We start from the raw sequence: 12,716 nt of genomic DNA, 5'->3' as shown, positions 1-12,716 counted from the left end.
GTTCTGTTTCTCTGGAGAACACTGATAAAACAACACCTCTCTCCTTGGTTTGTAGATGGTCATCTTCTCCCTATGTTCACTCCATCTTCCTTTGTGCATGTCCGTGCCCAAATTTCCTCTTCTTGCAAGCACATCAGTCATATTGGATTAGAACCTACCCTAATGACCTCATTTTAACTTACTCACTTCTAGAAAGGCCCTAGCTCTAAATAAGGTCACATTCTAAGGTACTGGGTGTTAGGGCTTCAATATATGAATTTGGGGGCAGACACGATTCAGCCTAAAACAGGATTTGAGGAGCTAACTGTAACTCATCCCAATACAGTCTGCCTTTAAAAGAGGGACCCAAGGGAGATTTCCAATGATAGAACTCTGGATTTCAAGTGGTGGAATTCTAGTGTCTAAAGCCGTCCCTAGGGTGGCAAAGGCCCATCCTACAGTTCCTAACAATGGGCCTCAAAGGTGTGTCATAGCCTCTGCCAGAGGGGCCCTAGCAACTAGTAGAATGTGGGTTATTATGAGGACAGGGGATTGTGATGGTGGCCCAGCTGTGGAATCTGGTGAGACCAAATGTTAGTACCTTAAAAGATATCCTTTGGCCCCAGTTGGCAGCATTGTGGTTTTCTGGATGGCAGCAGAGGACCGAGAAATGATGGAAGCCCGGGGAGCAGGAGAAAGCTGCCCAACTTTCCCCAAGGCGGTGCCTGATGACCCCATGTCTGAAGGGAAATCAAGGGCTTCTTTGGTAAGGGGGGGGGGCCTCGTTTCACTGCCCCCACCTGCCCCTACATGGGGAGGAGAGTATCGTGGGGACATGTGATAGGAGCTGAGTGCTAGGAGATCCCAGAGAGCTGCGAAGAAGAGCAAGTCATGTGCACCCCACCCCCACAACTGGCCCCCGGCTGTCACCAGGGACTAGGTAGCCCTTAATAAGATTGTGAAGTCACTCGAGGCTGGTCCCATTCAGGGCCCTGTCCTCCCTCTGTGAAAGGGACCTGGCTCCCCCATAGCCCTTGTGTTGGTCTCCTACATTTAGGTTCCTCCCTCTGTAGCCCCAGGAGGACTGGGTGTCTAATTGTCTCAAAGTTAGATAGAGTGGGGGTGGGAAAGTTATCAGGAAGATAGACTTCTGCCTCAACTCCTCAAGCCACCCCTTGCAACTTGAGGGCACCCTTCCTTCATGTCAGGGCGCCCTCTCCTTCCCTATAACTCCCGGTGAGTGCACCTCTGGGTAGAACTCAGCCTAGATCCTTACAGGGCCAGCCCCAGGCCCACTCTTCACTGTCCCCTGAATCGCCCCGTCACTGCTCCAGGAGGCAGAGTCCCCGAAGCCAGACTCTTCCCACGACCACCTGGAGGAGATGGAAGCTTGCGAGGACGGAGGCTGCCCAGGGCCACCCAAGTCACCGTCCTCCAAGGCCAGCTCCACCACCAAGGGCCAGGCGGGCGACGGACCTGAACTCGGGGAGCTGCCCCCCGCTCCGGCCGCCCCGGAGACCCCGCGGGCCGAGCGCAACACCGAGCTGGAGCTGGAGAAAGTGCGCATGGAGTTCGAGCTCACGCGGCTCAAGTACTTGCACGAGGAGAACGAGCGCCAGCGGCAGCACGAGGAGGTGATGGAGCAGCTGCAGCAGCAGGTGACGCCCCGCCTGGTAGGTGACCGGGAAGTAGGCAACCCGAGGGTCAGGGGCACCCGTCCCTGCCCTGCAGGGGGAGCCCACTGACCTGCTTTGCCCCTGCATCCCGCCTGGGTCCAGAGATGGGCTGCCGGCTGCTTCGGAGGTTCCTGCTGAGCTGAGATCAGAGGTTCCTGCTGAGCTGAGATCAACTCTTTAAGGAGAGCTGACCCTGGGAGGGGCCCCGGAACCACCCCCCCACCCGCCTGCCCTGCCCACCGCTTTCCTTCTCAGGGAAAAGTCCTCCACGTTCCCTGTGACTGGACTTCCTCCGTTCTCTAGTCCTCTCTACATCTCGTTTCAGAGATGGGAGCCCTACGGCAGTCTGCCCAGGGATTTTGATAAAACCATCACCCCTCCCCCGCCCTTATCAGAGCTGCGTTTGTTCTGTTGGATTACTCTGTCTTGTTGCCATCTAAAATTTAGACATCTCTAGCCAGGAAACGGACCACTCTCCCCTAATCTGTATTAAATGGGGGATGAGAAAGCCTAGTTTCAGTCTAATGGGATGGGAAATGCTTAGCCCTGTGAGACCAGGCCTCTCTAAGTCCTAAATAACGAAAAGATGCCATTGTTGAAAGCATGTTGCCTGGGCTTTAAAATCAGTCCCGGTTAAAACTCTGGCTCTACCATGTATAAACCGCATGGTATTGGGCAAGTTACGAATCCTCCTTGAGCCTAGGTGTGCTCGTCTAGAAAGTAGTCCCTGCCTCATAGGGCCCTATCGAGGAGTGAGGGAGGGCATGCATGTGAGGCACTTTGTGATGAGCCTGGCACATTAGGTAAGCACTCAATAAATGTTAGCTATTACCATTTTTATGTACTCATGCAATTCACTTCTTGACCCAAATGCAACAACTTACATTCATCACTTTTCAATTTTATTGGAATGTAATGTATTAGCTATGCTTCCCAGCTCTGAGTCATCCTCACTTCTGAGAAACTTGCCTTCTGTCTTTATCCAAGTCATTGCTATAATTGTTGAGGAGGATATGACCTAAAGTAAATACCACTAAAAGATCTCCCTACAGGTTAGCAATGTTCCATTAATCAGCACCCTTGGGTTACATTTTATCCAGCTCACATTTCTCTACCTTGTCCAAAAAACTATCTTGAGACACCCTGTCAGATGGTTTCCCAGAATTAAGATATTACGCTACCTATAGCATTTCCCTAAATGACTGGTCCTTTTTTTTTTTTTTTTTTTTTTAAGAAAAGGAGATTGGTTTTGCATGATTTTCAGTGAACACATGCTGGGTTTTAACAATTATCTTTTTTTTTTTCTTGCTCACAAAATACCTGCTTAATTATACACTGAATGGTTTTGCTGAGCCAAGTCAAGCTTATTGACCTGGGATCTCCGGAATCCATCTTTTTTCCCCTCCTTTTAAAAATCTAGAAAATATTTGCTCGTCTCTAAGATTCTGGCACATTTCCTGAGATTTTTTTTTTATTTCTCACTAATAAGCTCCATTTCCAAGCTTGGGGTTTTGTTCTCAGTATCGTGGGATAAAATGTGTCCCGAGTTCGAACCTGAAATCCTTAAAGCACCTGTGGTTAAGATATTATGCCTTTGCTCTATGCCTCCTTCTAACCATATTTGTTTTCCTTTTTTTAGTTTGAAAATCTTACTCTTGTTGGATGAGCTGGAAGCCTTTGGTGTATAGTCTTATCTGCTGTCTGTCTTCTGCTCAAAAGATAGACCATTGAAAATGTTGTGAAAAGTCTAAAAGGTCTCACAAACGCATGTTTGGTTGTCAAAATCATAGTTATCACCCATGAGCATTTCAGACTAGAAACACATGCTGGCTGCTTTGGGCGGCAGAAGTCCACAGACCACCCGCTCAGCCACCCCCCCACCCCGCCCCATTAGAACCCTGGGTTTCTTCCTCTGGTCTTTAACCTGCCTTGCTATTCACCTTAGAAATGGCATCACTGGAGTCATTTTCTGCCCCCTCGGGTTTATTGATTTGCCCTCACATTTTCTGTAGTTGTGCAAACAATGGTGTGTCCACAACCCCGGTCTTTGGTAATCGTTTACAAAGTGTTTTATGTTTTGTCCATTTATTGGCAGGTGGAAAGCTGACTTGATGTTTAAGCCCCCTCCCCACTCTCTCTTTTTCTGGATGAATGGGCGGGTAGATAGATTTCACTGTACTGAAAACTACCTCTGTGAGTATGTTTCTAGCTAGCTTAGGGCATCCCGGTCCCTGCCATCTGCCTGCTTACAAAAAGCATGGCATGATTTTAAAAGATATTTTAAAGAATAAACCATGGGTGATGCCTTCTTAACTATAGATCAAAATAGTTACGTCAGCTTTTGCTATGCTTATATGTTGATGCTTTCCACAGTTAAAATGGGGGCTTGTTGGACCTCAATTATATAGATTCCAGAAATGAGCAATATGCAGGCAGAATCAGCTAGACAACTCAAGCTGCTTTCCCCAGGCTCGATACTGGGAGGGTTCAGGGGGACCCTATCACCTGTCTCTGACCACCCGTCCCCCAGGGAGACCCAACCTCAGGCCGGTAGACCACAGACAGATCCTGTGAGACATTTGCCAGGACAAAGAGAGTCAGAAACAGGCATTTGTGCCCAAGGGACACCCTCTCATTGTGCCACTGTGCAGAGAACAAGGCTGAGTGTCAGGGCAAGCCATCCAGAGAACATTCCCAAGACCGGCGTGCAGATCTGGGGATCTCAGAGTCAGAGAGAGTCTGCCACCTGCGTGACTCAGAGGCAGCAGAGAACGCGGAGAATGGATGGTGTTGCCTGGTGCCGGAGTCAGGAGGGATAAGGGCAGACTGAAGAAGTGAAAACCCACGAGGTCCCTCTATGTGCCCATGACCTTGCTAGGAATGTTTCATTCTTGGCCCACTCTTCCTCCCATAGTCTGTGAGGGGGGCACGGTGACCCTTCCCTCAGGTGAGGAGGATGACCTGCTCAAGGTCAAATTCCAGAAGGGACAGGAGCAGGACTGACACCCAGACCTGCCTGGCCACCGAGCAGTGAAGTTTGGCCAGCGACACTCTCTTCTTTCCCCCACAGTTCTCGGGAGGCCTCCAGGACCTCCTGCTCCCCCAGAACCAGTTTGCCATGTTCCTGTACTGCTTCATCTTTATACACATAATCTATGTCACCAAGGAGATGATCTTCTTTCTCTTCTCCAAGCACTACCTGTTCTGCATCGCGGCCATTTTGCTCTGTTTGATTAAAACTTTATGGTCATACTTCTAGGTGCTCTTCTCCCTCCATCACCGGGAACCCCCATGCTAGCGGGTCACTAGGACACAATCCAAGTTAGCCCCCGGCCTCCGTCCCTCCTCCTTCCCTCACATGAGCCTCCCTCCAATCAGAGCTTGCTGTTAGGAGAGGCTCTGCTGTCAACCATTTACACTTTAGTGGGAAGAAATGTGTTCAGGCCTTGTACGAAGCCTGAGTTCTCAGTGTGGATGAAGATGCTTTGTGCCCTGAGGGGAGGATTTCAGAAGTGACCAAGCTAGGGAGGTATCTAGAGGGAGAAGTGGTTTGGGGTTTCTAGAATCACAGAAATCATATCATGACCAGGTTGGTTTAGGATCCACCACATCTACTCACTTGCACAGATCTTCTCTGAGGTGTGGGGTGCTGTGGTAGGCTTGGGGGTAAGTCCCCCCAAAGATGTGCACATCCCAATGCCCGGAACCTGTGAATATATTACCTTATATAGCAAAAGAGACTTGAAAAGGTGATTAAGTTAAAGACCTTACAATGGGGAGATGAGCCTGGATTATTCTACAGTCCCAATTAAGGCAGTCCCTGACCAGTGAAATTGCTCTAGGAAATCAGAGAAGACCCAGGCTGCTTTTTGCCCCACTTTCTTAGCACTCAGCTTTTATTCTCCTCACACATGGCCTTCAGCCTCATGATCTTAAAATGGCTGCTGTAGCTCCAGGTATCAAATCCACAACTCCAGGTCAGAAAAGAGAGGGAAAAGCAGGGGCTGCTTTCAAAAGCTTTCTAGGAAGACTCACTTAGAGACTTCAGCTTATATCTCATTGGTCAGATTGGGTCATGGGGCTGCTCCTAGCTGCAGGGCATCTGAGGGGGTAAGTTTTTCACCTGGGCACTGTTGCAGCCTTGAACAAAATTAGGATTCTGACAGTGTGGGGAGAGGGAGGGATGGATATTGAATAAGCGAATAACTATGTCTACCATGGTAGACTTAGACCTAACTTGCACTCCCCCAGCCCCACGCCAGTCTTGGTGGGGGTAAGACACGGGGCAGGGCATGGGTGTAGCCAATCCAGGCCTGGCCCACTGCAACACTACCTCCCCAAGCCTTCATTTACCACAGCAGGAAGGCCATGGTTTTCTCTGGACTCCTGACTACAACAGCTCTGCCTTCATCCTGACCTCTGCCTGAGGCCCCAGGATCTTATACATCCAGGTAGCAGCCCGGCCTGGGACCTGGGACTCCAAGGGTACGCCCCTCTGTGCTGAGTGCCCTCAGCAAAGCTGCAAGAGGCAAATTTGCTCCTAGAGTCCCTCCCTCTCCTGAGTCCCAGAGTCCACAGAACGGAGCCCAGTGCCTCCCACCCCCATCTCTCTGGTCAGCCCATGCACACCGAGCTGCTAAAGATTGAGGGTGTAACAGATCCTGCCCGTTACAAAGATCCACTCAGCTTTAGGCCCGACAATCAAACACCAGTAGTAAAGTTTCAGGCAGGCTTAGGGAGGAAAAGAAGGAAGAATCCTTCCTGCTCCCCAGATGGAATCACACAGGTTGTACCCCCAAGCCTGAGGACAATACGAGAGCCCTGGAGACTGCTGGTATCTGCAGGAGGGAAGAGGGGACAGGCTTGGCTCCAAAGGCCACTTCTCAGCCCTGTCTGTTTCTAATCCCACCTTAGCAGGTGACTGCCAGCAAGTTGGTTGAGGTTTCCAGGCTTCACTTGGATGACCTGTAAATTAAACTCTAACTCAGTGGGGGGAAAAAAACAGGACCAAAGCCTAGGGTCTGACTTCAGAAATTCTAATTTAATTGATCTGATCTACGGTTCAGTCACTTCAAAAGTGCCTGAGCTGATTGCAAAGTGCAGCTGCATTACAAAACCTAAATCCTTGCTACTCAGGATCCGAAGACCAGCCTCTTCAGCATTGCCTGGGGCATCTTAGAAATGTAGCATCCTAGGCCCGCCCACCCCCAACACATCCCAACATCTGGCACAGCCCAGGGTGGCCTGGCGTCTGCCCCTCCTCCCTCTGTGCCTTCAGGAGCCCTTGCTCTGGGCTTCTGAGGAACCAAATGATCTCTCCCAGCACTCAGGGATTTACCAGAAACTTCCGGAATCCCCCCAGGCCTGTCTCTGCCTCTGTCCCTTTTTTGATCTAGCTCCTTTTTGTGTGTGTAGCTTGGGAGAATCTTGCTAATATGCATTCATTCATTATTTAAAGGTTGCCACTGTTCCTTCAGGAAGGTTAAGCATGATTAAAAGATGGGATTTTTCCACAGGGCACAGCAGAAAGCTAGGGCTCCCGCATTTTTAAGCTGTTTTGGCCAAGCCTTGTTGCATAATTTAAAGTCTGTGACTTATTTAGATTTAATTAGCCCAAGGGGCAACAGCTGAGGTTCACTAGTCAGTATTTATTAAGCACCCTCAAAGGGTTTGGGAGCTCTTTAGAGCAAAGAGCAGGATCAGCTTTGGACTCACACATTTCCCACACTAAGCAGGAGGGCTTACAGATCCTGCCAGCAGGTAGCATTTTTGTTTCTCAAGGAGAACAAAGGAGTGGCATCAAAGGACCTGTGGTCACAGGACAAATGCCCGCAGAAGCCTTCTCCTCAGCCCCGAATCGGTGGGGTGAGCCCCGTCCCAGGGCTGTAGTGACAGGTAAGTAAATGGAGAGCCATACAAGTGAGAGGTGCTAGTAAAGAGAGGAGCAGGGAATGTGTAGAGATCACCACCAGACCCGAAGAGCCAGGTGAAGTGGAGAGGACAGGCTCCCGATTTGTGGGGCCCAGTGCAAAAGGACAATGCCAGGTCCCATGTTCAAAACCTATTAAGAATTTCAAGGCTGCGGCAGCAGAGCCTGAAACCAAATGTGCCCTCCACCCCCATGATGGTGGGGGGGGGTCCCCCTGAGCACAGCTGGTGCCACAGCCCCCATGGTTGGCCCATGAGGCCAGCCCTGGAGTAGACGGAGGAGACCCTCAGGGTATGGCTCCTTTTGTGATGCTTCTCAATCCCACCCTGAGAGAGAATATATCCCTGGCTACCCTATCGGCCAGAGGGAGGGCAGAGGGTTCCGTGCCCTTTGAAAAGGTGTGGGGACCCCTGGAGCAGAGCCAGGGGTGGAGGAGGCTGCGTCTGGTGATCTGTGGGGAGGACAGGCCTTCTCTCGGGCCAAGTGGACCCCTTGTCCAACCGCCAGCTCTAGAAGCCCAGTGTGACTGAGCAGGAGGCGGCTCCAGGCTGTCAGGCCCTGCTCCAGGCCCGCAGCTGCAAATCACAGGGCTGAGGAAACCCCAGGCTTTCCGACTCTGACTCTAGGGCATTACCCCTCCTGGCCTCTGCCCCCAGCCCATTCAGCCGATCATTTTTCTCTGGGCTAGAAAATCCCAAAATAAGAGAATAAAGTTACACTCTTAACCCCTATGAGCCTCTCTTGTATCAAATGACACAGTCGCTTTCCCTCAAACTTCTCATCAAAGGAGGTTTTGTAGGGTCCTGGCGCAGAGAGCAGGCCTTGGAAGACGGCCACCAAAGCCGTGCAGAAAGTGCTGAGCAAGGCAACCCTGGATTGAGAAGGGGGTTGCTGGGGCGCGGTGTTTCAGGAGCTGCTCTCCAGCCCAGGAAGGGCCAGTGCGGGACCTCCCAAAAGTGGAGCCGCTCTTCTCCCCGGTACCCCGCCCAAGCTCCGGGCGCTGGCTAATAGTGTGGCTGTGGGGAGCCCCCCACTGCTGGAGACGTACCAGTGCTTAACAAATAAATGAACAAGCCAGGGAAGGAAAGGATGCAGTGGGCAACCTGAGAAAGGCTCCGTGGGCTAAAGCGTTCTGTGAAGGCTTACGGGAGAGGGGGGAGGGGCGCACACACTTACTCAGTGCCCCCTGGGGACTCTGCCCTGTCCAGTGCACTCTGTGTCCTAGCATTTCATCCAGAGGCCACTCCCCAGGGAGCACTATTACCATCCCCACTTTACATCTGGGAAAACCCACTCAGAGAGGTTCAGGAGTTGCCTGAGCTAACTCAGCCAGAAGGTGGCAGAGACCACGTGTGGCAAGGAGAAGGAGCCGAAAGTTGATGTTAAAAAAAAAAAAATCTATGTCTTGTGTACTTGGGTTTGTGGATGAAGATTCAGAGCTGCTTGGATAACACACATGAAGAATGCTGTTACTGTATTTCAAGTGGTATGGTGCGGACCCACTGGGTCTCTCCAAGTATGTATACTTAGGGGAAGCAGCTTTAAAGGTATTGGCTTAAAAAGCTACCTTTTAATTCTACCCAGTTTCTCATTTCCTCCCACCAAAGGCTGTGGAGGGAAATGTCTTTGAGGGAGGACAAGGATGGAAGTCCTCACTCACTGGCCCACCTGTTCCACTCACACCCACCATTTTCTTGAGAGGTGAGTGGGACATCCACGCTCAAAGCCCTGGAGAGCTTCCTCTGGACCCCACCCGACATCTACTGGGTCCCCCAAGTCAGGTGAGGGAGTCTGCAGCTGGCCCGGGGGGTCTTCTCTCTTCAATCAGCCATGCCTGGCTCTGTGAAGACCAGGATACCATGGCAGGTGTACGAAAGAGGAGGGAGGTGGTCAGACCCAGAGAGAAATCTTAGCGTTCACTCTCACTGACGTTCACTTCTGGGTGATATTTGTGTCCTCACAAACACAAAGCACCCTCCCAACTCCCCCACCCAGCCCATTTCAGAACTTGACTGAGTGGGTTCCTAGAAAATGATGAGCTTCGACTGGAAGACTCTGGAAGCATAGCAAAGTATAGAAAGCTCACCTGCTTTCAGCTATTGGCTTACCTTCAGAGGAACTCCAGATAATTGCCCTAAGCAAACCACACAGTGCAGGACAACCCTGATTCTCAAAACAGATCAGCTAGGGCAGGAGTCAAAACCTGGCATGCCCAGAGGGCCCACGTGGGGCAGGTAAAACAGGGAAGCTGGCCAGGTGTGGCTACCCGGAAATGATGAGCCCATGTGGAGGCAGCCCCCACTCGCCTCCCTCCCACCTATTTTCACCCTGTCAGGATGCTGACCCTGTGTCCAGTTCAAGGACAGCCAGGAATCCAATCTTTTTATGTGATACCTGCTGATAGTGAACTGAGTTGGTTCCTTTTTTTTTTTTTTTAATTTTTAAATTGTTTTAGCCAGGGGCACCTGGGTGGCTCAGTCGTTGAGTGTCTGCCTTCGGCTCAGGTCATGATCCCAGGGTGCTGGGATCGAGCCCCACATCCGGCTCCCTGCTCTGCGGGAAGCCTGCTTCTCCCTCTCCCACTCCCCCTGCTTGTGTTCCCTCTCTCGCTGTGTCTCTCTCTGTCAAATAAATAAATAAAATCTTTAAAAAAAAATAAATTGTTTTAGCCATACTGTGGACCTAACAAAAGTCCATGGGCCCACTGGCTCAGAGCCTCTGAACTTGCGATGTGATTTCCTTTATGGTAGAGTCTCTGTTTCACTCAGAGACCAGCTAGGGGATTTATTTAAACAGAAAGCTCTCCTGGTACAAAAATAGAACGTGATTCACTCCAGCAGTGTTTAAGCATGGAAGCAGCAGCGAGGGATCTTTCTGCCCTCCACAACTGTCTCGCCTTGAGGTGTTTTAAGAGACAGATCTCTTAATGCATTTCAAATCCAGTTAGAGTGGCAAAAATCTAATTTCCCTACAACTTCTTGAAGGAAGATGGGAATTTGGCTCAAGCCTGGATCAGGACTAAAGCAGGGGCAATGCAGTGGCCTGGAAGTAGGGAAATGAGGCAGGAGAGTGTGTTAGGGGTGGAGGGCAAAGCTGGGTGTCCAGGCTGAGCAAGGTGGAGGGAGGCAGGCAACAGCTCTGTGAGGCTGGTCAGACAGAGTGGTGGGGCCTGGGGAGCAGAGCCAGCTAGAGAGGGGAAGAGGGGGAGGGAGCATCATTAGTTGCCATGGCGACCGAGGAATCAGGAAAGGGGGAGAAAGAGTGAGGGGAATCTCAGAGAAGAGCTATGTTGGGCTGCTTCCTACAACCAGCTCTCTCCTCTCCACCCAGGCACCTTGTCTATGACTCCTTGTCTATGGCTCCCCTCTTATACCTCCGCCACCCGACTTGGCTCATCCCTGGCACAGATAAATTAAAAATATGTTCTCCACTGTCCTGCCCTAAAGCCTATAATTCCACCTTCAGGGCTACGCTTCTTGGATAAGGATTTGTTCCTGTTCCATTACAATCCCTCATTAGGAAGGCTAACATCCTGGATACTGATTTCTAGACTCGCCTAGGGAATGAATTTATCACACGGAGCAGGGATCTCCGCTTCAGCCAAGGCATGTCCACCAGTAGGGTTCAGACATAGCTGAACAGATACCACAAACTAGTGGGGCAGACCCCAGACAGGCCAGTCCATAGGACGGCTCCAGTGATGTGCACTGTGTATGTACAGCATTCGTTTCCCCTTGATTTTCTTTCGGGGGAGGTCCGTGTTCCCTAATCTTAGTCAGTGAAGTTCAAGGGGGCTGATTTCCGATCAAGGGTTGGCCCAAGACCCAGACCAGCCAATCAGAGCATTCCATCTCCTGGTCCGAATGATTAGTTTCTGTGCGGACACGTGACGCAAGCCTGACCGATGGGCCTCAAACCTGGGACTTTTGCTAGAGCTCCTGGGAAGATAAGCTCTGAGCCAGTAGACTGTATATGCACAGAGGCTGATGGCCATCTTGTTCCACTAGGGGAAAACCTGAGTGAGAATAAAGCTTACAAAGAGAAAAACAGAGCCAAGAGGAGATAAGAAGACACTGACAGGGAGAGACGGGTGGGAAGGAGAAGGAAGGAGAAAGCGAGCCCCTTGTTGGCATGATTCGAGCCCCTGGATGTACCGGAAATAAGAGACATCCCTAAAGCTTTTCAGTTGCTGTTAACGTTGATTTGAATTGGGTATCTGTCACTTGGAGCCAAGTGTTCTGAATCACACAAGGGCTTTCCCATTTGGCTAAAGAAAAGAGGATTATATAAGTTGGAACCTGGGATTGGCAATAGCAAATGGAGGAAATATCACGGCATCTGCTCCCAGCCTGTCTGTGGAGAAAGATGTGGAGATGAACCTAAACCAGTTTAGGTGGAGTTTGGGAGACATGGCCAGAGGTGGAGTTCTCACGTACACAAACTCAGCAGGAGTTTTCTTGAGGGAAAACAGCCCTGCTCTGGGGCACCCTGAGGGGTTGGGGCATCTTGTCCAGAGTTTCCCTTGGCACTGTGGACATTTTGAGCCAGATAATTCTTTGCTTGATGGGGACTGGGGGGTAGGGGGTTGTCCTGTGCATTGCAGGATATTTAGCAGCCTCACTGGCCTCTACCCACAATAACAGGCTCCCCGTTTTGGTTGTGATAATAAATGTCTCCAGACATGGCCAAACGTCCCCTGGGGGTCCAAATCGCCCCCAGTTGAGAACCACTGCTCTAGTGTAAACCCCGCCCCACCATCTCCAGTATGATTAATGTCTACAGACTGAAGGCATGACGGGAAGCCAGAGAGATGGGAGAGATGGGAGAGATGGGAGAGATGACAGTGGGCCGGACGAGCCTGGTTCTTGGAGGAGGAGGTGGCATCTGAACTGGGCCACAAAGGATGGGTAGGATTTGGCTAATGGAGCTAGAAGGACAATGCCCAGACGGAGAGGAGAGGCAAGCCAGCCAAGTAGCCAGCACTCTGTCGGGGGCTCTCGCTTTCTCTGGCCCTGGTTGGCCCCACGGCACTCCTCTCCACTCTGACTGGTCTGTGAGCACCCTGCCCTGGCCTACAGAGGCCCTGCACAGAAGAATGAGAAAGAAGTTCTTTCAACAGCTCAAAGGAGGCT

General features: G+C 51.0%; 1 protein-coding gene across 1 annotated transcript; it reads left to right on the top strand.

Moving 5' to 3' along the window:
- The first annotated feature begins 628 nt into the window (after positions 1 to 628).
- On the top strand, positions 629 to 4,914 carry TMEM247 (transmembrane protein 247). Its single transcript, XM_045886200.2, has 3 exons — positions 629 to 745; positions 1,314 to 1,652; positions 4,726 to 4,914. The coding sequence occupies exons 1-3, from the start codon at positions 629 to 631 to the stop codon at positions 4,912 to 4,914; spliced, it is 645 nt and encodes a 214-aa protein (XP_045742156.1).
- The last annotated feature ends 7,802 nt before the right edge of the window (positions 4,915 to 12,716 follow it).

Source organism: Mirounga angustirostris, unplaced genomic scaffold (genome assembly GCF_029215605.1).
Source record: "Mirounga angustirostris isolate CCGP_5_RB_7025 unplaced genomic scaffold, mMirAng1.0.hap1 SCAF_10, whole genome shotgun sequence".
Taxonomy (NCBI): domain Eukaryota; kingdom Metazoa; phylum Chordata; class Mammalia; order Carnivora; family Phocidae; genus Mirounga; species Mirounga angustirostris.
This window is presented reverse-complemented; position numbering and strand designations above follow the sequence as displayed.